The sequence below is a fragment of the Plectropomus leopardus genome, chromosome 14 (genome assembly GCF_026936395.1).
Source record: "Plectropomus leopardus strain MGB_pleo_1.0 chromosome 14, ASM2693639v1, whole genome shotgun sequence".
In the NCBI taxonomy this organism is placed as follows: Eukaryota; Metazoa; Chordata; class Actinopteri; order Perciformes; family Serranidae; genus Plectropomus; species Plectropomus leopardus.
In genome coordinates this window covers 5,170,548-5,194,320 of record NC_142189.1, presented here as the reverse complement: position 1 = coordinate 5,194,320, position 23,773 = coordinate 5,170,548, and the positions used below count along the sequence as shown (strand labels likewise).

Genomic DNA, 23,773 nt, shown 5'->3' with positions numbered 1-23,773 from the left:
CAGATTCAGCTGATAACTCTCCGTATGGAAAACACACACACACACACACACACACACACACACACACACACACACACACACACACACACACACACACACGTCTTAGTTTGGAGGTGACAGAGACCTAATGATTATTCAACTGATCAGTGCATCATCTGTGTGTATGTGTACCGTATTTGGTAGTTTTGGGTAGGCGTGGGTGAATATGAAAATTTAATGTCACGTTTTTTCTGGCCAAAATGGTTGTGATACACTATCCTGTCCTATACGATCCAAAATATCATCAAAATATGCTAAAAAAAAACCAAAAAAACAATCACATCAACTAAACATATTTGTTTTAACTGACAAATAGTTGTTTTTTTTCATTACAGATAAGACATCTGGTTTTACTGAACATCGTTAAAAACAGTCTTAACCCCTTAAAGCCTGGATCGAAATCAGTTTTCTTCTGTACAGATGCCTTTCACAGGCTATTTAACCCTTGAAATCTGGACAAATTGGTGTGATTTCTTTCAAAAAAAATGAGGAAAAACGCAATGAGCAACTTAGCAGGAAATGTTCTGCAAATTGCAAGAAATCAGTAAAAATTACCTGAAAAAAAGTCCAGAAAAACGACATTTATAATTATTACATATAAACATATATTTAAAATTATGTTAAAAAAAAACTCTACACATCTGTTTTCAAAGTTGCAGGATTTTGTGGGTCATTCTCTTGTTTTTTACCTTCCTTTTTTTGATTATTTTCAGGTAATGTTCTTGTTTCTTCATTTTTTAAACGAATATCCTGCTTATTTTGAGCCATCTCAGAGCCATCTTATTAAGTTGCTCATAGTTTTGCATCCATGTTTTTGAAAGAAGTCAGATCAATCAGTCAGGTCTTACAGGGTTAAAAAAGGCTGGGTTTGTAACTATTTGAAATGGCATCATACCTTTGAATATAAAATATGCCAATCCTTGATTAAGATCTTTTGCATTTTTTAAGTTGGTATGTATGCAGCTTGTTTTTGCCAAGTGGCAAAACTCCAAACTCCAAAAACCAGGAAACAGTTCACTGACTGGCCACTTGAAGCTGACTCCAAAACAGTCCCCTCACATAAACTTCTATGATAAAACGCCAAACTTTACAGCAGAAAGAAACATGTTTACAGCCTGGTCTCTAGAGCTAATTCATGACAACTGTATAGGGGGCTAAATTTTTTATGTAACTCACCCGTTTACATATTATTATTAATTATTAAGATTAAAAGTTACACATAATTAAAGCATGGTCGCTCTGAGTGATGTCACTGTGAGTGTTTGTAAAAGTCTAAGAGTCAGATCCACCTCGGACTCCTCCACAGCTCCACCCGGATATGGTCACCTCTGGCTCGCCTCTTTTATTACTGGTTTTCCCAGCAGTCTCTTTTTATGCTGCTTGACATTTCTTTATGATTATCCCGGTAATGGACATGAACTACTATAAACTACCTGTTAGTGTTTTGTATTGCAATTAGGATTCTTGCAACTTAAGGCAAGTAGGATCTAAGACTTTTTACATGCCACTGGGAATTAACATTCAGACCAATTTTACAAGAGCCAATATTGAAGGAAAGACTTTTTAAGACTTTTGAAAGACATTTTAATAGCAATTAAAACCTTTTAAGGATTCACAGGAATCCTAATTACAATCCACGATACAATTTTACATTGTCCTGTACCTAGTTTTAAGATGCACTCATGTATGAAATGATTCTGCTAAAATCAATATTTTAAAGCTCATAATCATGTGTTTGGTGGCTCTTTTGTGGGCGTAACAACTAACAACAACAACAGCATTACCTACAGACACTCAAACTTCAACTGCAAGAAGTCGAGGTGTCAAAAACCAATCGATACGATGCACAGAGTCAAAAACACTCAGGTCTTACACTTTGTGGTGGACTAAAGGAGAATATTCCTTTAGTTGAAATTCACAGCAGCAGGGAATCGTTAATGGTAAAAAAGAAAAAAAAAATCCTGAGACCCAATTAACAACTTTTCTCGAGTTGTGATCAGAGATGAAAAAAAAAAAAGCAGCAGCAACACCTGTCACGTCACACCTGTTAGTCTATTGACATGAATAAAACATGTCGCTCCCGGCAGAGAGGAGCTGGGATGGTTAATTTAGCACATTATTAACAGAACAAGCCCACTGCCCCTCCGCCTCCTCCACCCGCCGCCGCCACCACCACCAGCACCACCTCGTCTCTCTAAGGAGGCCCCACCGCACCAACCCTCCCCCAGGAGGCCTCGTTCAGACAGCAAATCTAATCAAAGCTAATCTAATCAGGTCTTTATACTCAGCTGCAGAATGGGAAAATGACCCAATTCACTTTTCCCACACCAAACGCATGAAAAGCTATTTCTGTCGCTCCAGGTTACGCCGGCTCCTCCAACGACGGAGAGGAATTCTGAGAATCTTTTATAGTAAATCGATGTATGTTCGGTAAAGGAGGTACTGTGTGAAAACACCGCCTTAAATCCATTAGTTAGCCCTCTGGCTCAGTCGTACACTTGAAAAGAAAAATGACTCCTTCAAGGCTAAACGCAGTAAGATAAAGGTGATGTTTCTCTAACTCATGATGGGAGTATTCCCACTCTACATGGGGCTTGTTTCCACAATTTCAGTCTGTTCTTTATCAAATTTAGGTGCCAAAGACTTCAAACAAAGCCCGCTGATCTCAGTAAGTCACAGCACATACAGAGATAAAATCTGAGTACAACACTGTGCTCAGATTTTTATTACCTCCTTGTCAAATCGTCTGTAATCAGATGCTGCCGCCGGGATTCTGGCTGCACACACTCCCACTGTTACACTCCCCCAGCCACTGTGCGTATACACCACAGTATACTGCAGCCACAAAGCAGGAGGAGAGATGTCATCTTGTCCTTTCCTACTTTACCTCCTAATACAACCAGAACTACTTATCACTCATCTCCCAACATGTAATCTCAGACTCGGAGGCATTTATGGATGTATTGTCTCCTTGGAGGCACATAAAACACAAAAGGTGACATGCTTTTGATTCTAGCATCTGTGCTTTATAGCAAAGTGACAGCAGGGCTCAGGCAGTCAGCACACGCTTATCAGAAAGGAGAATAATTGGAGCAGCAAGAAAATTACATGAAAAAGCCAAAATTCAATAAAAAAGGCTTCACATTACAGCATTAATTCTAAGAAAAAGCTCACCGCCTTCACTGTTGCAAAGTAGTCCCCATAATGACTGTGAAAACTGTCTTCTAGATATATGAGGCCCTTTTTTTATACAACAGTTGTGAAAATGTGGACCGTCTGACAGATTTCCTACTAACTCGTGTAATACTGGGAACGAGTCTGTGACCAGTTCAGATGCTTGGCTGCAGCTACTGATTCGATAACGGGCTGTAAACAGAGTGAAGTGGAAGAAAAGACCAGAGAAAGAGAGAGTGAGAGAGAGAGATGGAGAGACAAATTCAAACCAAGCATGACCGTACAAGTCCACAGTGACTCACTGATTTAGTGGGTTTTCAAAAACCTGGCTGAGCCGTTGACATTTTATGATTGAAACGACATGGATGTGTGTAAATGTGTGTGCAGCACAGTGGCTCTTGAGTATATGTAATTCTGCAGAGGACTGAAGACCTTTTGAACAGAAACTTGCAGCAAAAGGAGGCAACAGCAGCACAGGTGTCAAGATAAAAACAGGCACAAAGCGGAGCATCAATGTTAAAGGTCCAGTGTGCAGGACATAAGGCCATCTATTGGCAGAAATTGTATATAATATTTTTTTAGATTATAACCACTTGAAACGAAGTGTCTTTGTGTTTTTGTTCCCTTAAAATGAGCCGTTTACATCTGCTAAAGAGCGAGTCCTCCTCTTTTTCTCGGGAGAAGGCAGCAAAGCTAGATGCCCTTAAATCCTACATACATGAGCTTTAAATGTAGACTGACTAACACCGTACTTTTGTGAATGGGGGGCGTGAATGGGTATCACTTTTTATTCAAGGGTTGAGCTGATCTTTAAATTAGGAAAAAATGTAAGATTCAACCTGTCAATCTACAACGCAAATTTCAATTGTATGGGAGCGTTTAGAAATCTATCCAGACTATCTAACTCAAGTAGTACCTGCTGACCAGCACAAAATCTTTTTGGTAGAAAAACAAGCATTCATTTGCCAAATTTCAGCCCCCCATTGCAAAAGGTGTGGCCACCAAACAGTTTGGGGAAAAAAATGATGATTCAAAAAAATAGTACAATAGAGCCCTGTGCCAACAGTTTCTGATTCTAAATGTTTACACAAAATATCACGATACTGTGCTGTGTCCATTTTTCCCCACCCTTATCCAACAGTACCCCAAAGCACCCCCATCAGAGAAACACTTTCTCGTTTATTTCGTAAAGGTATCAACATGTCCTAACCCGACAGATTAGGCTAGATGTCTTGTGTGTGAAGTTGTTTTTGAATGTATATTCCACACTGCAAATGACACATTTTCTTAAGTTTTGCAAATGTCCCTCAACAACAGGAAGCATCAGCTAACAGGGAACGACATTCCCAAAAGCAAATATGCAAAAGAAAGATGTCTGAACTACTGCTGAATTAGCTGATTAATAAATTGATCGACAGAAGACAGAACTGATTATTTTGAGTAAATAATCATGTTTCAATGCTAAACATTTGTAAATTTCAGCCTCTTCACAGTGAGGATATGGAGCTTTTCTCTATCTCATATATTATCAAAATTAATTAATTCCCTTCAGGACTTTTAACTTGAAGTCACACAGAGTGATTAGAGGATGACATATTGGGCTCAGGCAAGAGAACTCAAATGTCACCGCAAAGCAAGAGGGACTCACATTTGATGCCTGACATTGTATTACATGCTCCCCTGTAATCTCTTGGACTGCTCTAGTTTCTGAAAAGTAGTGAAAGATCTACGAATCAGGTGGATGGGACGCTCTGGGAGGCCCAGCAGACGACACAAGAATACCATCAGCTGCTGAGATGGATCCTAAATAAGGCTTTTCATCCCCGTCTGCTAACAACTGGATGCAGCTATAAATTCAGAGCTCCGTGTCAAGCGAGAAACCAACACCTGAAGCAGGCGTGAATACCAGATTCAGCATGTTGCACTCCAGAGAGCAGCACAAGAGAGGCCTTATGTAAACGCTCTCAAATCCACTCCTGACATTTTGCCCGGCGCAGCTGCCCTCCTCTATCTCCGTTTCTCTCTGTTTCCATCTCTCTCTTCAAGCTCTCCATTTCCCCCTCCCTGCGCTCGTCGTGATAACTCAATATCTGGGCACAAAGGCCGAGGTATAAAGTCATTGTTCCCGCTGAAAGGCGCGGTGACAAAGAGGTTAAGGCAGCCCTCGTTTTCCACAGCGCCGCCGGGAAAGTGATATTCACGCCGTGGGAAAACCCCGACCGGCTCCTTCATCACTGATCCACCTGAGCGCAGATGTGACGAATCAACGGCCCTCCTGCACCAAACAGCAAACACAAGTAAAACTCTTTCATGTTGTGATGAAGTGGAAGGAGAGAGGAAAGTCTGCTGCGTGCAACATAAACTCCGACTGTTGATTTAACATAAATTCTTAAGTGGGAGGAGAAAGTTCAAGTGGCGTGACAGCGGTTTGGGTGCACAGTCTTACAGCTGTCATGTGGTCGAGCACATGCACGCTTCAGTTAAGTGTGAACACGAAAGAGAGACACAAGGCAGGTTTACATTACAGATCTGCACACAACTTAAGTGAAATTTTTCGAAATGTTGATAAAACAAAATTGCAAGACGACTCCTAACACTCCACGAAGCATGGCGATGGATGTTCAGAACATTAGCAGGTTTTTTTCTACTGCAGCCACCACACTAGCCGTCATTATTTCCGATCAAAGGCGATGTAGGCGTGTTATGCGAGCGTTAATGGAAAGCAAAGCCCCTTATACGTGGGAGTAGCCACATATGAGGGATTTCTGGGAGGTGATAGTCCACGATTTCACAGAGGAATTGTGGATTCAAAACTTCAGGATGATCTGCTCAACTTTTGAGGAATTATGTGATGCAATAACAGCTCTTGTAGCTCCTGCTGCATCATGAGGGAGCCAGTTCCTACTGACAAGCACATAGCCATAAGATCATGTGACCTAGAAAAGCTACAAACAGTTTCCAGTGCAGTTTTGAGAAATATGACTTTTTGGACCACCTCATGTGAGCATAAAAAACTTTTTTTGCAATAAATTTGAGTTTTTTTGAAATTGAATTGTTTCTATTAGGTGTATTTTATATCCGCAATTTCAATTTCCGCAATTTTAGGTTTCATAGAAACCCGCCTACATACATCAAGTCAAAGGAAGAGGACCGCAGAGAACTACAGGGGAAAGTATTATCATGTAGTTCAGGGCATTTTTTATTTTTGTGGCGCCATTGAGCAAAAATCCGGGTTCATACACATTTTTCTGGATATGAAAAATGTGTTTCAAACATACCAGATTTTATAATCGATCATTTCAGATAGCTGGCGTACATGAAGGGAGAGCGTGGGGAGAAAGTGTATTATATATATATATATATATATATATATATATATATATATATATATATATATATATTTGAAGCTATATTGAATGGAAAGATATGTACAGAAGATTACTCCTGAATTCCATGACTTTTCCTGGCCTGGACTACGTGATTGTAAAATTCCAACTCAAGGAGCTTTTAAACATTATCATCGCTGATAGAAATGATGACCAGAATGATCCTTTAAGATGAATCTATGTGCCAAATCTCAACCCAGAACTTTCTCTATATTCCAGCAGAGACTTTAGACACGCTGCAGATTAATAAGTGTGTGAGAGTGTTACGGGGGTTTCTCCATGAGGTGGGAGTTGGGTAAGTGAGGTTACTGACAGAGGTTTTGGCCCCAGATGTGTTGAGAAATGCTGCTGAACCTTCACCCAATCCCTCTGGAGAGGACGGTTAGCACAGGCTGCACCACTAGGAGAGGAACGCTGTAGTAATACTTCAGATTTGCTCGGTTTGATTTCTTCAGCATTATTTGGAAAGCCAAACGATGAGTCTCAACTTACTGTGCCTGCAGGCCACTTTTGATGACAGTCACAGCAGCCCCGTACAAGTTTCCATGATTTCAGCACATTTCGAGGATTTTAGGAAACTTTAAGGTTTTTAGCACATTTCTAAGATTTATGGACATTTCCAAGGATTTTGCATGTTTCTACGTTTTTTGGACATTTCAAGGATTTTAGGACGTTCCTTGAATTATGTTGATACTTTCAGTACATTTCTGGGATTTTAAGACGTTTGTAGGATTTTAGGATCTTTCTCAAAACATGGGAATTTTCAGTATTTTAGGACGTTTGTAGGATTTTAGGATGTTTCTAGCATTTTGGGACATTTTCAGGATTTCAGGACGTTTCTAGGATTTTAGAACAATTCTAGCGTTCTGGCAAAACAATTTCCAATGTGAATCACTTTATTTTCACTGAAAATTAGAAAATGGTAAGGGGGCCACCTGGCACCCAATCAGGGTCCAGATTTGGATTGTTGGCCGTAGACTGAGTATCACTGATTTAAAACATCATGTGCTCTTTACTGGGATGAACACCAGAGAGGAATGCTCTCATGTTAGCTCAAAACACTCTGCAAAAATCCCCCTTAAACACAAAGATCTTCTGACTTTGTGAAACTACCATAAAAATCAGGCCATGGCTTACAAATCCTTACAAAACCTTGTGCATGAATCCAAAACTCAGCTTCTGACTTTGTGCAACTTTGGTTCATGAGCGGCTTCACAATGTGAGCCTGAATGAGCCAGATACAAAAATACAACACGAAGATCTTTTCCCACTCTGTTCCGAACCAAAGAAAGCAAACTGGAAGTGCGATCACACCCTCAAAGCTAGCAAAACAAGCTAACAGAACTGGAACACAGCAGCCAAATGATTCCTAACGCACAAAATATGTAGCTACAGGGTTTTCTCCTGGTAGGTGCTCCGAGAGAGAGAGAAGGGGGAAGATGGACAAGATAAACACAAGATATAGGGAGATAAACAAATAGAGCAACAATGAAGGGTTTGGTTATAGACAACCTCCAGCTTGCTTTTTATTTCCCATCCTGCCCTTTTTCTGTTTAATCTCTCGTCTCTCAGTGAGGTCCAGCTGAGCTCCATTAGCCCTGTGAACATTTACTGGGAGTCAAGTGGGAAATTAAGCTGTGTGTGTGTGTGTGTGTGTGTGTGTGTGTGTGTGTGTGATGCTTTAATCACCACTGCTCACCTCAGTGCTCACAATGCATGCATTTCATTACCTCTGCCTCTCCTAAACACACACACACACACACATGCATTAAGACTATACACACAGGCTCCATTTACACCTGGTATTAGCATGTAATCTATAAGTGGATATGTCATCTGACGAGGGGGGAAAAAGCATGTTAATACGAGGTGCAAATGCAGAACGGACTGCGATTGGAACGCTATGTGATCAGCGAGATCATATATGGAGATGAACTGAGTCACACTGTAATCAGATCTTATCAGGTGTAGAAGATGTCTATATTCTTGAGGAACAAATGCACAAACACAACTGTACACAACTGAAATGACAGGACGCTCATCGCTTATTAATATCAGGTGTAATAACAGGTGTGAATGGGCCATAAAGATGAGCTTGCACACTTTTCACCTGTGATAAAAACACACATGCATGAAACTGATCTGTACATACTGAACACATTGGCCTTGGCAATGATTCAATGGTTTACCATAGCTACATAAAAAACAAGAACTCGTCCCCGATTGGCTGGCAGGTCTCCATTACAACGGTATATGAGGACATCTTAAACATAGTGCAAGATTACTGGTTCTATATCGGCACTCAGTGTAGGATAAACAAAAGGTAACCATAGCAACCACACTAATGCTCCATGCAACATCAGCACTTACAAGGTCATGATAATTGAGTCTGTTGAAATAAAAGTAATGGACTTGATGAAAAAGGTGTTGTTTGCCCCTTTAATGTAAGGACACTGTCACTTCTAATGAATCTGTCTCATGTTGAGATTATTATGGGGTAAAGGGTCATTTTTTTGCAACCTGGACCCTATAATCCCATGTTTTTGTGTTTAAGTGACTAATGGGACAATAAGTTTTGAAACTGGTCCAGTATTGAGAGAAACACGCTGCAATTAAACAATTTGGAGCATGTATTTACAGTCACTTTATGGCCACTAAAAGTGCTTTTTCCTGCCACTGACAGGCCCAGGTTACTGTAAGTGCCAGACAATTAATGGAAGGGATCCCTGCAGATAGACCTTCCTGTTACACAGTAAGATTACTTTTTGTTTAACCAGAAATAGCATCGAAGTCGCTATCACCAAACCCACCAGACTCCATTAAAATACAGTTCAGTCATTCATAATTGTAAAACCCACTTTTCAAAGTGCACAGAAGCAAAATTAAACTCACAAAAGCCATCTTGCATCATCTTTCCACTGTTACAACAATCAAAACAACTCTGGCTTAGTCAAAATAAACTCTTAATTCACCCAGTTAGGGGTGAAATGATGCTTGCTCTACACTCACTAAAATCACTGTTTACTTAAAAGCAGTCTGGTGGGATTTGGTGATGATGATTTCGAGGCTGTTTCTGGTTTGACAAAAAGGATTTGATTCTTTAGCAAAAAAAAAAAGTCGATCCCTGTGGGGATGCTTTCCATAATGTAGTCAGACACTTAGAATAACAATCTGAGCCTTTCGATGGCAAGAAGCACTTTCAGTACATCGTACACTGATGATGCATAATTGCCTCAATTGCTTATATTGAAGGATATTTTGTGGCTGTCAGCTGCAGCGTTCTCGCTCATTACTGGACCGATTTCAAAAACTGGTGTTCCCATGAGTCACAAAAACACAAGAAAATGTGGTCCAGAATATAAAATACTGAATTTGCCCATTATAGTTAATGTATAAATGAATACATTTTCAAAGTTCCCAAAATAAACCCAATTCAAGGTCAACTCACTCCCACTTTTCCACGGTTTTTAACCATTGTGCATGGTCATCATCAAGTGATGAAGACATGCTTGTTCAGCAGCTGTGACGATTTTGCTCTATATCACTTACGCACTTCACATTCACGCCGGCTTACAAGTTAAGATCGGGAAAAAGCTAGTAAATGGACCTTGATCCTTTTGTAAAACTACTATTTCCAAGTCAATTAGCAACAATATGAGTTCCTGACTGCAAAAGAACACCTTTCAAATTGACTTGTTGGGATGATAAATTGAAATTTTCGTTATAGATTTTGACTGCAGTTTCCATACACACGTCCTCTCTTTTTCTTTTTCTCTCACACTCACATACACAAACAGATTTATTTAGTCCAGTTTAGGATGCTAAAAAGAGCTTACGTTTATTCTCTGGAGATTTAAACCAAACCTAAAGTTTTAAGTTCTTGTGGGGACCTGCCTGTAATGTAACTGTGAGAACAGATTTACACACAAGTACACAAAGCTGCCCGTATAGACACACATCAGTCACAACTGAACCAACCCCACCATCAGCGTCAACAATCAATCAGCTGCACAAACTGAGCAGGTAATCACACATTTATACGCCTCAGAAACAGGTCAGCTGACACGCAACCAGCGACAGCGTGGGAAAGATGAGCAGGCCGTCCTGACCGCAGTTAACCGAGCAGAGAGCTTTCAACCGCCTCGCCTGGCCGGCACACACCACGCAACAGAGCCCCGCTGCGGCCTGCTGCAGGCTCTCAGGCTTATTAAAGACACACGGAGCAGAGGGGGGTGCAGGGGGAGCGGGGTGCATTTTGCGGTCTGAATTTGTTGTTTTAGAAAGAGAAACATGGTTGACCTACAGTATTTACTTCATAGGATAAAAACATTGGAGTTTTGATGTTGCAAAGTCATGAATGCACAAAGAAAAGGAGAGCTAAATCCTGCTCTTCAGTCTCATCGCTCTGTGAAGCAGCTCTGCATCTTTCAGTGCCAATAAAGTCTGTTCAAACAATGTGAAGCAAACATGATGATATTTTCAGTCAAAAAGTAAATGGCAGCTGGTGATAGCTGACTACATCACATCACTCTTACAAATAAAGGTTCCTCTTAAAGGGCTGACGGTCTACCAAGAACCCTGTTTGAAGAAAGGGCTCTTTGGATGAAAGAGGTTCTTAATTATCTGTAGAACCTCTCATATTGGGTTCTAGGTGGTACCTTTCACAGAAGGCTCTAGATATAACACTTTATGTTGGGTTCTGGGAAGAGTTGAACTGTGTGACATTTTCATGGTACGATAACGGTCTAATAAAATTTCAAGGTTTCACAGTTTGGCAGTATACAATATTATATAATTATTATAATTTTCATTTACAATGGCCCTTGAAGGAACAGAAACAGCAGTTTTTTGGGGGGCCTTTAGAAAAGGCCACTACCAGGAAGTAAAAGGGTTCTCCTGACGGTCTAATAGTGAGGACAGTCAGGACAGTCACATAAACTGAGACATGATTAGTTTCAGTACAAGTACTGGCAACAACCATGTTGCAAAACTACTCATATTTTAACGAACAATCACCTAAAAAAAGACATTGCACAATGTTTGCTGATGACATCAGCAGACGCACCAACAGCAGGAGCAGATAAATTACCGACTTCATTTAACTGGATATGATGGTTTTACTTAGCTGCAGCATGTGGTTCTGTTGATCCACAGCTGTGTTGCATGTGTAGGCCTAAAAATATGACATTTTAGTCTTTCCACATTTTGCAGGATCATCACTGGAATCCAAACACACCACATCATCTCGCTTACTCACCTAAAACACACCAACCCTACACCTCCACCCGTTCCCAAAAACTAATCAACCGTAAAAGCGTTACCAAACCAAGAAGAGCTCCTGATGGAAGGGCAGGCGAGCGCGCCAAGGACGCAATCGGCAAATGAGCCAAACGAGCCAAACGAGCCAACCGCCGGCAGTGACGGCAGTGAGGAAACAACCGAAGGAGACGACGACTCGTAGTCATCCAACATTGCACTTTGTGATTGTTCAGTGATACTCCTCCGAGTGAGGTGATCTTTGCTCGGTGCCGCTGTAATCATAGCCTGTTTTCCTAATGCTATTTCACTAAAACATTTATTCGAGGAGGAGGAGGAGGTCTCTAAACAACAGCTGTTCCACCTCTGTCCTCTCAGATCTGCCAGGCTGAGGAGGAAATTCTGGCAAGAGTGAGGGCAGAAGAGAAGAAAAAAAAAAAAAACGGGCCATGAAACTGAAGGAGTACGCACCCTTGATCCTTGATTTACTCACAGAGGGGTGAGGGGAGGACAGACGCTCTAAAAATACCCCATAAGGAGAGAGGGAGAGGCTGGGGAAGGTTTGGGTGAGAGGGGGGGCAATAGAGGAGGAAGAGGAGAAGAAGTAAATGCTTGTTTTTGCTTCAGTCACTACTGTAAAAAAAAAAAAAGCATCTAAAGTTTCTGCGTCCTAAAAATACACCTCCCTCGTGACAGAATCCTCACAAGGAAGCCTGGTGGATTTTTATTTTATTTTGAAGGGGGAGCAGCTTCCTCTCTCCTCCCCATCATCCCTCCTTCCCTCGCTCTATCAGTCAATCCCTCCTCCTCCTCCTCCTCCTCCTCCTCCTCCTCCTCCTCCTCTGGTCCCTTTCATGAAAAAAGATGTCACTAAAGACCCAAACAGCCGGAGGGGTTAACATGAAGGGGACATGATCGGCAGAGGAGAGGGCAGAACAATGTCCTTCTTTTTTTTATTTTTTCCAGCAGCTAATTCATGTCAGGACCAGTGGCCCAGATACTGGGGCCGACCGAAGGAGTCCACTATAGCAGCACCAGAGGCTACAGGCCACGGCCTCACACAAACACACTCTGTTAGTGACTGTCAGCGCGTCTGTCGGCCGGCAGCACGCCACACTGAGACTGCAGTCTGTGGAGGGACGAGGGCAAGGTTTGGTCTTGTACAGTAAGAAGAGACGGAGACATTTCACTTCTTTGATAAACCTCTGATCAATGTGGGAGGGACACATCATTTAATTTAGAGGTCTGTCTGAGAAGATTCTTCAATGAAAGAAGGAAAACCTCACAGTGAGCAAGAGAGGAGGGATAGCTGTTCCATGATTGACTGGCATGCATTAAATTAGGGCTGCACATTATATATATAAATATTTAAAAAAAAAAAAATCTTTATTTTGATGTCCACTTGCATGATAAACACACTAAGGGTTGACAGATTATCAGCCTGGCCAATTATTGGGGCCGATATTTGTTATTGATTAAGAAGTGCAAAAAAGTGTCAGCATGGGAGGAACTTTGACTTTGTAAAGCCTCAGGAAGCTATTTATATTTATTTATTTTTTATTGAATTTTTCACTTCACAAGTTGCAGGGAACTTGCTGTGTATGATGTTGAAGGTTTCAGTTTTTATTAAATATTTGGTAAAGGCTAAAGACATAGTGTGTATGAATTCCTGAGTGCAGCCGTGTTTGATGCACAGAGAGGTTCGTACCACAGGTATTTAACAACCAGCCAGTGAAAACTTTTATAAGCTGATAAAAAAAAAACGTCAAGTGTGATGACATTTTTAAAAAGCCTCCAACTGCTTCGACCTTGACAGCCTCATCAGAAGACACTGCTGAACACTGATACCCTCCTTCCTTTGTGCCCCTCTAACACACACACACTCCTCCACCCCCTCCCGGGCGGATAGTGGAAAATACTGACCCCACACACGCCGAGTGAGACAATGACCCAATAACGGATAGAGCGTGAACCTGAGAGGCGGCGAGGTAAAGGCATCCCCCGGCCCAGATTGACCGAGGATCTTCACTTGTTTGAGTAGTTGGTGACACTGATATCCACCGCCTGTGTCACACACAACTTAGTGGTAACCGTATCCACCCGCAGGGCCCCAACTTACTACTTCCATCTTCCCCTCCGCTGACAGCTGACCATGAGGAGTGATGAATGGAGAGGTCACGTAGCCGGCCGGGCACACAAAGCACCCGATATGTACGATATGTACATTCTGACATGAACACACAGACGGGCTCTCTGCTTTTTCACAACAAGAATGTCTGAAATGAGCCTCTGAGTTGCATGACTGCAAGCTCCAGGAATTTCGTATCCATCATTGATTTCAAACACTGACTTTTCTACAAGCTATTAAATGTGTTGCTGTTGCAAGTATGCAAAAATCAGGGTTGCAGCTGATGATTATTTAATTGATATTTATTTTTTGTCTCCAAGACAAATGTCCATCACTCATTCCCAGCGCTCAAGCCAAGTCTTCAAATGTGTTATTTGATGTAAGCAACCATTAATAACCCAAAATATACATTTTCATGTCTATAAGGCAGAGAAAAAGAGAAATCCTTAAACTAGAGAAGTCGTAACCAGGATTTCTCACTCAGTCTATGTCTCCAACCCACTGTTACCGATTCCTTAAAGTCTTATTTTCTGCATATTTCAACCTGTTTTCAATGAAAATAAACTAAATTAAAGCTTTTTTTCTGAAAATGCATGTCACTATCTGGAAATTCCAACACATTTAAACACAGTGCAATCAAGAAAAATGATGCGAAATTGAAGTTAATACTTAAAACAACCTTCTGAAAAAGGTCGAAATCTCACTTGAATTAAGAAGATGTCTTTACGAGCTCAATGAAAGCTCAAAATGACTGTAGGTTGAAATTCTTACAAATCGTTATCTGAGGAGTCATAAAGGACTTTTCTCTACTAGTCCATTAAAAGCCAGCAAACTAAAATAAAATCCTGATTATTGAAAATATTTGTGAAGACATGATCAATCTGAACTTTCATCTCTGTTACTCTCTTTCAGTTTGACTGACAATGACCAATGACTCTTATTTTGACAGCTCACTAAGCTGTTATGGGAATCAAACCTGTGACGTTTCCTCAACACGACGTCACTCTCACCATTAAACTTCTCTGATACAGCAGCTCTGGCCGTCAGGACTGTTCCTGTTTCCCACGCTTGCTCTCTAAATAAAGCGCGGGAGCAGGTTTTGATTGGCTCCGCTGCTTTGTTTAGATAAGATAATAAGTTACCTGCCACTTCTTAATCAACACTCGCTTGGAAATCCTCGCCCCCCCCCTCAAACACTGGCAACGCAGCCCTCCCTCTGCCCTCCACACACTGTAACTGAAGCCACGCAAACAGCAGCCTGTTGGGTAACTCATCAAACCAAGACACAACTGCACCGCCGCTGTGCGTAAAAGTCATGCGTCATGCGCGCCCAAGGTTTTGGCCTGATCAGAAACACACAGACGTCCACTCAAAACCTCCAAGAGAGGAATGCGCTGCTCCTCACGAGTTGTTTGATCATGTAGAGACGCCAATAGTTGCCACGCGGAGGGAAGAATGAGCGGCATGCAGAGACCCAGACAGCAATGATAGACTTGTAACAGAAAACTGTGCCAAAATGTGCCAAATTACACTTTGTGCAAGCTGGGATGTGCCATTTCAGGCTGCATCATGATTCACCACCCAATCATCCAAACTCCCTTTGATAAGTCGACATTTTTGCACACAACATGAAAGATTATTGAGATTAAATCCTGTTTTATAATGACATTTTTAGAAAAGCTTTGACTTCTGTTGGTGCATCCAGGTGAATATTTTGCAACTTTTACGAATCCCCCCCAATAAAATCCAGCTTTCATCAACGCATACATTTTTTAACATCTCCATCAGGACAGCACAATACCGTGATCCACTTACCGGCCACGCGAACTGGAAGGGAATGATGATCTTCCCGGCGTCATTGTTCCGGTTCTGTCCGGTTTTCTGGCCGCCCTTGAACTGAAAAGTATTCCCACCGATAACCTTAGTAGTTTCCGAGCCGTAGGTGCACGGTCCGTTGGTCGTGACCTCTGTTTGGTATTCCTTTAAACACACTTTGAAGTAGGTGTCGCACTCGTCCGCGCCGCAGTGGCCCTCCGCCGCGCTCTTCTCCGCGTCGCAGCAGTCGCCGTTCAGGAGCTGACCTTCGGGGTTTTCCACCGAAATCAACTGCAGCTCGAAGTAACCCGTGGAATGAGACACCTGAGGAGGAAGGTGAGAGAAGTTGAAAAGTCTTGTAGTACAATAATGTCCATTTTTCAATCCTTAAAAGGTCAACTTTGATTTGGTGAAAAAGGTTAATTATTTCTACTATAGTATTTTAAGGGGTTTGTGTGAAATAGAAATTAAAAATTATCAAGAAAATGCCACTTGATGAACCAAAAATCTAAAAAAATATATATGCATTTCTATTGGAAACAAGTGAAATCATCTCATCATGAGCTGATTTAAGGGGAAAGTAGGACTTTTTTGCAGTGAGCAGTCGCTCCGCAGCCCTCACTACTGTACATTTTGGCACAGTTGAACTTCAGGGCTGCTTAACAAGACTCCACTTCAGCTCAGTCTGCGTATCAGGCTGCAGCTGACAAAAGATCCGACTGAGCAAAACCTCAGAACCGGATTCTTCTCAAAACAAGCGGAAACATCTCACGGAAAATAAGACAAACAAATCTGCCGAGGAGCTGAAATTCTGAACATTTGGTCGCAATCTGAGTTCTGCAAATTATATAGACTAGAAATGATGCATACAGGTGAAGCTGGACTGCAAACCTGAAGCTTTTTCTCCCAAATATTTGCGTCATAAAGATTTTTAGAATATGCGTAAAACACGAATTAACGCACTTAATGGCACCGATCTTTTGGAGACAAAACTTTAAAGATAACTTTCATGAAATCGTGTCATTACTTTGAGATTTATATTGCTGAAGATGCACATGATAACTGTATTTTTGTACAGTACGAGAGAAGATGTTTTTTAAAAATTGTCCGTAAACTTAATTTATCTCCTCGCAGGAAGCGCAAATTTAGAAATTCCGAGGTCATATGATTCAGCTGCCGGGCGGACAATCCTATTAAGGCTGGAATTTAACCCCCTCCAAAAAGCAAACTTCCAAGTCGATTGATAAGTTAAAGCACCAATAAAAATATCACCTCCCTTTGAGATGATAAAGTTCTCACCTCAGCCCACAGCGTCAGGAGAAGACACACTAGTGAGAAGCGGTGCAGTTTCCCCAGATTATTCCACATGTCTCCGGCTGCTCGGTGTTGGTTACCATGAGGGAAAATTGAAAAATAGGTCTGTCTCAATCAGTCAAATTTATAATGAAAGAAAAAAGCAGTATCCTCCTCCTCCTGGTGTCCGAGGCATGCACGGCGTGGCTGCTCCCCGGGATGCCTGCGGCTCTGGAGGAGGAAAAGCGCACCGCTGCTGCTGCTGTTTGGTCCACGGACGCACAACAAGACGCGCGAACTCCACTTCCCTCCGCCGCTCGACGCACTAAACAGCAGAGAAGGGGAGCAGCGGCGCGTCTCTGTTGGCAAAAGCCAGAGTCGGGCGCTCCCCCGATGATGGACAGCAGCGTGGACCAATCGCAGGACGCCTGGGTGGGACGTTTGTCAGCTGTGAGTCAATCAGAGAAAGAGGCGGGATAAGGAGTAAGGGGAGGACCGCTGATGGATTTATTATGGAAGTTTTCTCACACAGGAGCTTGCATTTTTATTTTTATTACACTCACACCGTAAAATGATGTTTTATTGAAGATATATTTCTGTCCACATTCGAATAAATTGTTTGTTTGTTTTTTCAGACTCATCAATGTGAAAATGTTTCTGTCGCAGGTTTTAAGCAGAATCCTGATTCAGAAGATTCTTATAAAACACAAACACAGTTTAAGTTTAAATTTGACCGACAAATAATCAATGAAAGCATGCAGAGTGTGGAACATGATTTGTTTAGTGCAGGACACCTGAGCTGCTCCTCCCTGACCTGCAGGCAGAGGAAACATGGCTGTCAGCGCCCTCTACTGACCGCTCAGCAACACCCACATACAGCGAGGAGGTCAGAGGAACATGCTGCACTTCATCTAATCAAATACTGTAGGTTTTAAGGAATATTTTTGCATTTCCATTTTGAAAATAGAGTCTTTTTTCCTCCTCTCCACTTCAAAGGTGACATTGTGGGGTTTTTCTGTGCTTTCTATCCACTAAATTAGTCATTTTTTCCCTCCTTTTTCAACTGATCTAAAAAAAAGATTTTTGTTATAACGTGTCCGTCTACACTGAAATGGAAATCTGCACAAATTAAATTTGTTATGGTATACTTCTCTGCTTTTCTTCCATTTTTAACTAATGGTTTAGGTGCAGTACAACTGAATATTATGCTGTTTGAGGTTATGTTTGATTTTTTGTGATCTGTTTTTTATTGGATATGTTTGATTTAAAGCACCATGTACCAGAATACAGAAACCTTTTAACACTTGCATACAGAAAAGAAAGGTTGCATATAGCAATTTGAGGACATATTGGGCTGTATATGCACTTTCAGGACTCTATGTAAGAGGTTAACACATGGACATCTCAACAAAGGCTATGAAGCATTTAACAAAGTTAGAAAGCATTAAAGGAATATTTCACCTTCCTAAAAGACTATTTGTGAATCAATAGCTAACCCAGTGGTACGCTGAAATCATGAAGTATAACTTCATTTTTCTCATTTATATAGTTACTTCAAAAGGTTTAAGTTTGGAGTTAACACAATAACAAACTGATTGAGGCAGCGGCAGTTTACTATGTTCTCATGTAGACGCCAAGTATTCATCAGTTTTCTCAATATAAGCTTGCTTATGAGCTGTGAAAGAAGACAAAAAAATAAAACACAAAAAACACATAAATATGTGGGGGTTTTTTTTCATTTTCAACACTTTTAATTAATTTTCCTGTTTGTTATATTGTTTATTTTCAAGGTGGGTTTTTTTGTGACTTTTTTTTTGCTAATTTTTTGCAAATCTTGGGGCCATGTCTTGTTATGCTGCTCGTTGCCTTCTCCTCATGTTTTTGACAGAAACCAATTTAAACCAATTTGCCAGAGGCTGTGTCAGAGGGTTAACAAACATGGACAGAGCACAACAAAACATTACAAAACTGATAAAGGTACCTGTCGTCTTTAGTGTCTGTGCAGAATGAAAAGTGAAGAACGTAACATGATGGAGATGAATCCAGAAAAGTGTCAACTAGCGATAATTCTCTGCTCTCTGTCAGTCAGAATCTGAAAGGCAAGAATAATATTGATTCATTAGATATTAAAAAGAGAGAAACTGTCTGCAAACACAAGCCTGTATATTTGGTTTTGAGAATACAAGATTTGGCATCGTGCTCATCACCTTCATCTGCCTGACAGGTGAGCTAAGAACTAAGCTTTTAATAACCTAAAAATCTTAATCTCTGACATCAAGGTGACGAGCCTGTGCTCTTGTTTATGTAGCTGTATTTTTGGAACTAGTACCACATTGGGAAATCTAAATGATGTCAGCCTCCCAGCAATTGCCAGAAATTTGGAAATAATGTTGTTGGACACCTGTAAGCTGCTCACAACAATGGTGCTCTTTATGCACACACAGTTTGCTGTATGGTTATAATACACCTGAATTTTATTTTAAAAAAGCCACAATACTAAAAAAAAGGTCAGTCTTCTTATCTTCCACAGAGTTATGTTTTTGCAAACATTATCTACATACAAGGCCAGAGTTTGGTATCAATACTAAATGGTATCAACCCACTCTACCAGGTGAGCTAATGGGCGCCCCACTCAAGTTTTAACCATTCACACACATTCACACACCAATGGGAACAGCCATTGGGAGCAATTTTGGGCTCAATGTTTTGCCCGAGGACACTTCAACATGTTGACTGGAGGAGTCATGAATCAAACCACCAACCCTCCGACTAGAGGTTCACCCGCTTTACCACCTAAGCCAGAGCCACTTACAACGGCACATAGACTCTCAGTGCCCCGATATGCTGCTAGCATCTGTATCAAAGTGTAAATATGCAGCGATGCCACTGCAAAGAATTAACACAATCTGCCTCATGAGGAAATGCTTTTCTTTTAGAAGAGTTGAGGCTAAGATGTGCTGCAGCTGCACTTGTAACTGTCTTCCATCTGTTTTTTTATGTTCTTTAGTGCTGGCAAGCTTTCTTCTTCCTTTGGCATTTAATGGCAAATTAGAACACTTGTAGGCGTATATGCTGCACCTTCAGGTCTGAAAGAACAGCATACCTGTGACCGACTGTACTGGAGATAAACGAGTACTGTCACGTTTTCAGAAGTTAGGCATTGACTTGGTTACTAAGTATCAGTTCTCATGATATCCCAAGAGGATTTGAAATACACTTAGCATGCAAGACATCATCAAAGTGATTTTACCTGCAGGAGCGATTTGCGGTGTTTCTACAAGCATTTGATTTTTTCCAGAGTACAGCTGCAGCTGATGAGAACATCATTGGTTCTGCAGATATTTAGTAGAAACCAAAGACAATGTTGAAATTTTGGACTTGAGGGGAGCTCTCTCACTTTAGCCCCTCCACAGGTGCAGGTCAGCACCATAGACATAAGAGCTCCCACAAAGCGTAGCTTTTTAATTTCGACCCTTCCGCCCCCTGGTGTCAGGCTGCAGTATAGGTCATAAAGCCTGCCCCTACATGTTAGTAAATGGGACACAGGCCAAACTAAAAACTCAAAGTAAAAAAAATTTCCCCAAAGATGATTTCTGTCACTGAAGGTAGTTCTCATCATCTTGATGTTTTTTCAAGGTATCAGTTTTATGACAAGTTCCATTTTAATGAGTTATCCAATTATACAAAAAGGGGCTTTTCCGTCATGATTGACAACCTTAACAGCCAATCCATTCAGTGGAGCTGCTCGTGATTGGTCGTACTGGTGTTTTGGTGGGAACTCCCCCACTCCGGATATTGTTACTACGCACACTCCGGCTCCAAATGACATCACCAGCACAAGACAGTCGTCAGATATTTTAGATATTTTAGCTTCACTTAAGCACAGCGGTGGTAAGTAGGGGCACATCGTCTATCTTTATACGCAGTCAGTGGTCGGTGCTCACAGAATGGTTGAATTACAGCAAACAATTCAATGGGCCACTTCACAAGGTTTGAACCCCCCCCCCCAAAAAAAAACACATGATTCACTCAAATATATCAAAAGGTGCAAATGACTAATATTTCAACACACTGCATCTTCATCAGAGTCAAGTGATGTCCAGTGTTCAAGTTTGGCCTGATGATGGTGCAATAGATGATGGTGAGATATTCTCAGTCTGGACAAAAGTGGTGGACGGACAGACTGATTTTGGCACTCCTAGCCAGGCAAAGTAAAGCAGAAATAAGTTGTTAATGATCAGAATTTGCATCGTAGTGTTGTATCAATCTTGTTCTTGTCGAGACAGTTGTCTTTTGCAGGACATTTTTGGCAATGTTGCAATCTTTCATACTATTCCAGATTGGAAAGCTGCAATTTCAAGCCTCACAGCATGCATGAAAACCCTGTCAATCTGTTACATCCAGCATGCAGAGAAGATTTCCTGTTGCTTCCAGATCCGACACACCACTCTTTCATTTAGGCAAAAGGGCCAAACACGCTGTCTCAGATGGCGGGCCATTGGCCGGTCTCATAAGACAGCTGTTTCTCCCCTTACACATCATCCTGCTGCAGCTCTGGCTGGTGCAGACAGTGGATCAGTTCTGCAGGCTGGTCAGTCAGGACAGAGTCCGACAGGTGGCCTCTGACACCCTGTAGCAGATGTTTCCTCTCAGTGAAGCAGGTGCAGACACATGCACGCACAAACACACACACATACATACACACATTTTGTCATTTGTACATACTTGTGTATATATGAGTCATTCACATGCCTGCACGCAGACACAAATGTCTTGTGTTCATCCCTTTACGACGGCTTTTATCAGCTGCGATAAGGAAGTATGGGAAACACAGCTCAGACAGATAAACTGGGGAAGTAATGAGGTTAATTAGCTGCTCAAAACTGACTCCTCTACTTCAACCAAAAGCACAAGATCATTGATCGCTTCAAAATGTAACAGTTCAGTTAGCCCAACATGGAAATGCCTCGTATAAAGACAGGTCTGACTGTGGGAGTAAGCTACAGTACTTACACTACAGTACTTATGTGAGATACTTGTATTTTACATATATTCCGTTTAGGAGATTTTTCCTCCACATTTCGGATTAAAGTCCTGTGCCATTTACTTTGCAGAGCAAATATCAGTTTTGCAGACTATTATTTTAAACTCAACATGAGCTGAGCTCAGAGAACGTGCATTTTTGCTCCTTCCTGCTTTCCTTATAAGAGGATGGGACTGACAACACCTGTATTGTGTAATCAGCCTCACTGAGAGCCAAACGTGTTTAAAGAGAACGTGGTTGATGACAGAAAGTTGGCTTCTTTGTGCTACACAAAACTACAACAGTTGAATAATGTTTTACTAAAAGCTGGGGCTGGCAACTCTGCTCTATAGCAACAGTGTAGCTAAGGGATGGCCAGGGAGGGACCACGGCCATCCTGACGGGACCACCCTTGTTAAAAAATTAGTTGTTAAAAAGTCTTGTTCCCAGTACATGTTTTGTTCTTTCCAATCAATGTACTCCTTCAAATTAAAGCTGCATATTTGTCTTTTTGAGGACAACTAGCCTATTTGATGAAAAATGAATTGCAAAACATGTAAAGATACATAACTAATGAAAAAAGGATTGTTGTGGAAATCAAAATGTGACTATACTGGTATCTGCTATGTGCATCAGATAATAAGAAACAATAACAATAAAATAACAAACAAAAGCATGTAGGTAAGGTATTCCTTAATTCTCATATTGACATAGTTTGCCTAAATACTACGGCAGCGATACAATTTCTGAAATTCTCTTTTGTCTTTTGGTATTGGTGTGACACTCCTACGAAGGATTTGGAGGTACTATTGCAATATGGAGTGTTTTCTCAAAAAGAACGTAGAGTATTTTTAAACAATATATTATACAAGTAGCTACTTAGCATGCTAACATGTGCATGATGCATTCACATCTATCGCACCTGCTGAAGGAACTTAGGGGAATAAGAATAAATATGCATGGATAGTGGTAACGTTAATGTAGAAAAACAATTAAAACCATGACATTGCTATTTTAATGTTACTGGGAGAAGTTGCCTTCAGTTTTGAATAAATTATACATAAAAGAATCTAAACAAATCACCTATTTTTGCAACATGCATTACAATTTTGTATAGACAAGCTGCCTTGCAATCTAACATTTTTGGTCACAACAATTGTAATAAATAAAATAATCTATACATATATACAGTTACTGCTAACAAAAAACACTTTGCAGTAACACTTTCTGTCTGATGCATGAAAATATTGCAGCATCCGATTTTAACTTCTTATTAAGTTAAAACGGCTTCATCATTCAAAACAATCCCCGAGCAGTCCAGAAGGGACTTTTCATGAATGGCTGCTCCAAAAATTATCCCAGTGTAACCAGTAAATGTTTGGATATTTCACAAAAAAAAACACAAATGCCAACCTCGTGGTGGCACTGAAGAAAAGTCAGAGGATCACTGAAGCCATTAAAATTGACCCTCAGGGGACCATGAACGTCTGTACGACATTCGACTGCAATCCATCCATAGTCATTGAGACATTTCAGTCTGGACCAAATTGAGAACATGAACATGCATGTGCACATTTGGTACTAAAAAGAACACTGTAAAGTACAGTATGTATAGATCTACCGTACTTGTTGACTTTAGGTTTGGAGATGGATGAGTAG

The 23,773-nt window shown here is 41.0% G+C and overlaps 1 protein-coding gene across 2 annotated transcripts in view; it reads right to left on the bottom strand.

Moving 5' to 3' along the window:
• Window positions 1-23,773, bottom strand: part of LOC121953244 (protein jagged-2-like) — a 107,645-nt gene that overhangs the window by 54,669 nt on the left and 29,203 nt on the right. For both annotated transcript variants that reach the window (XM_042500225.2, XM_088087528.1), the window contains exons 4-6: window positions 19,073-19,183; window positions 17,098-17,539; window positions 15,799-16,122 (exon numbers count right to left, since the gene is read on the bottom strand). In XM_042500225.2, coding sequence (XP_042356159.2) covers window positions 15,799-16,122; window positions 17,098-17,166 — 393 coding nt within the window. In that variant the 5' untranslated portion in view covers window positions 17,167-17,539; window positions 19,073-19,183. The remainder of the gene's footprint in view (window positions 1-15,798; window positions 16,123-17,097; window positions 17,540-19,072; window positions 19,184-23,773) is intronic.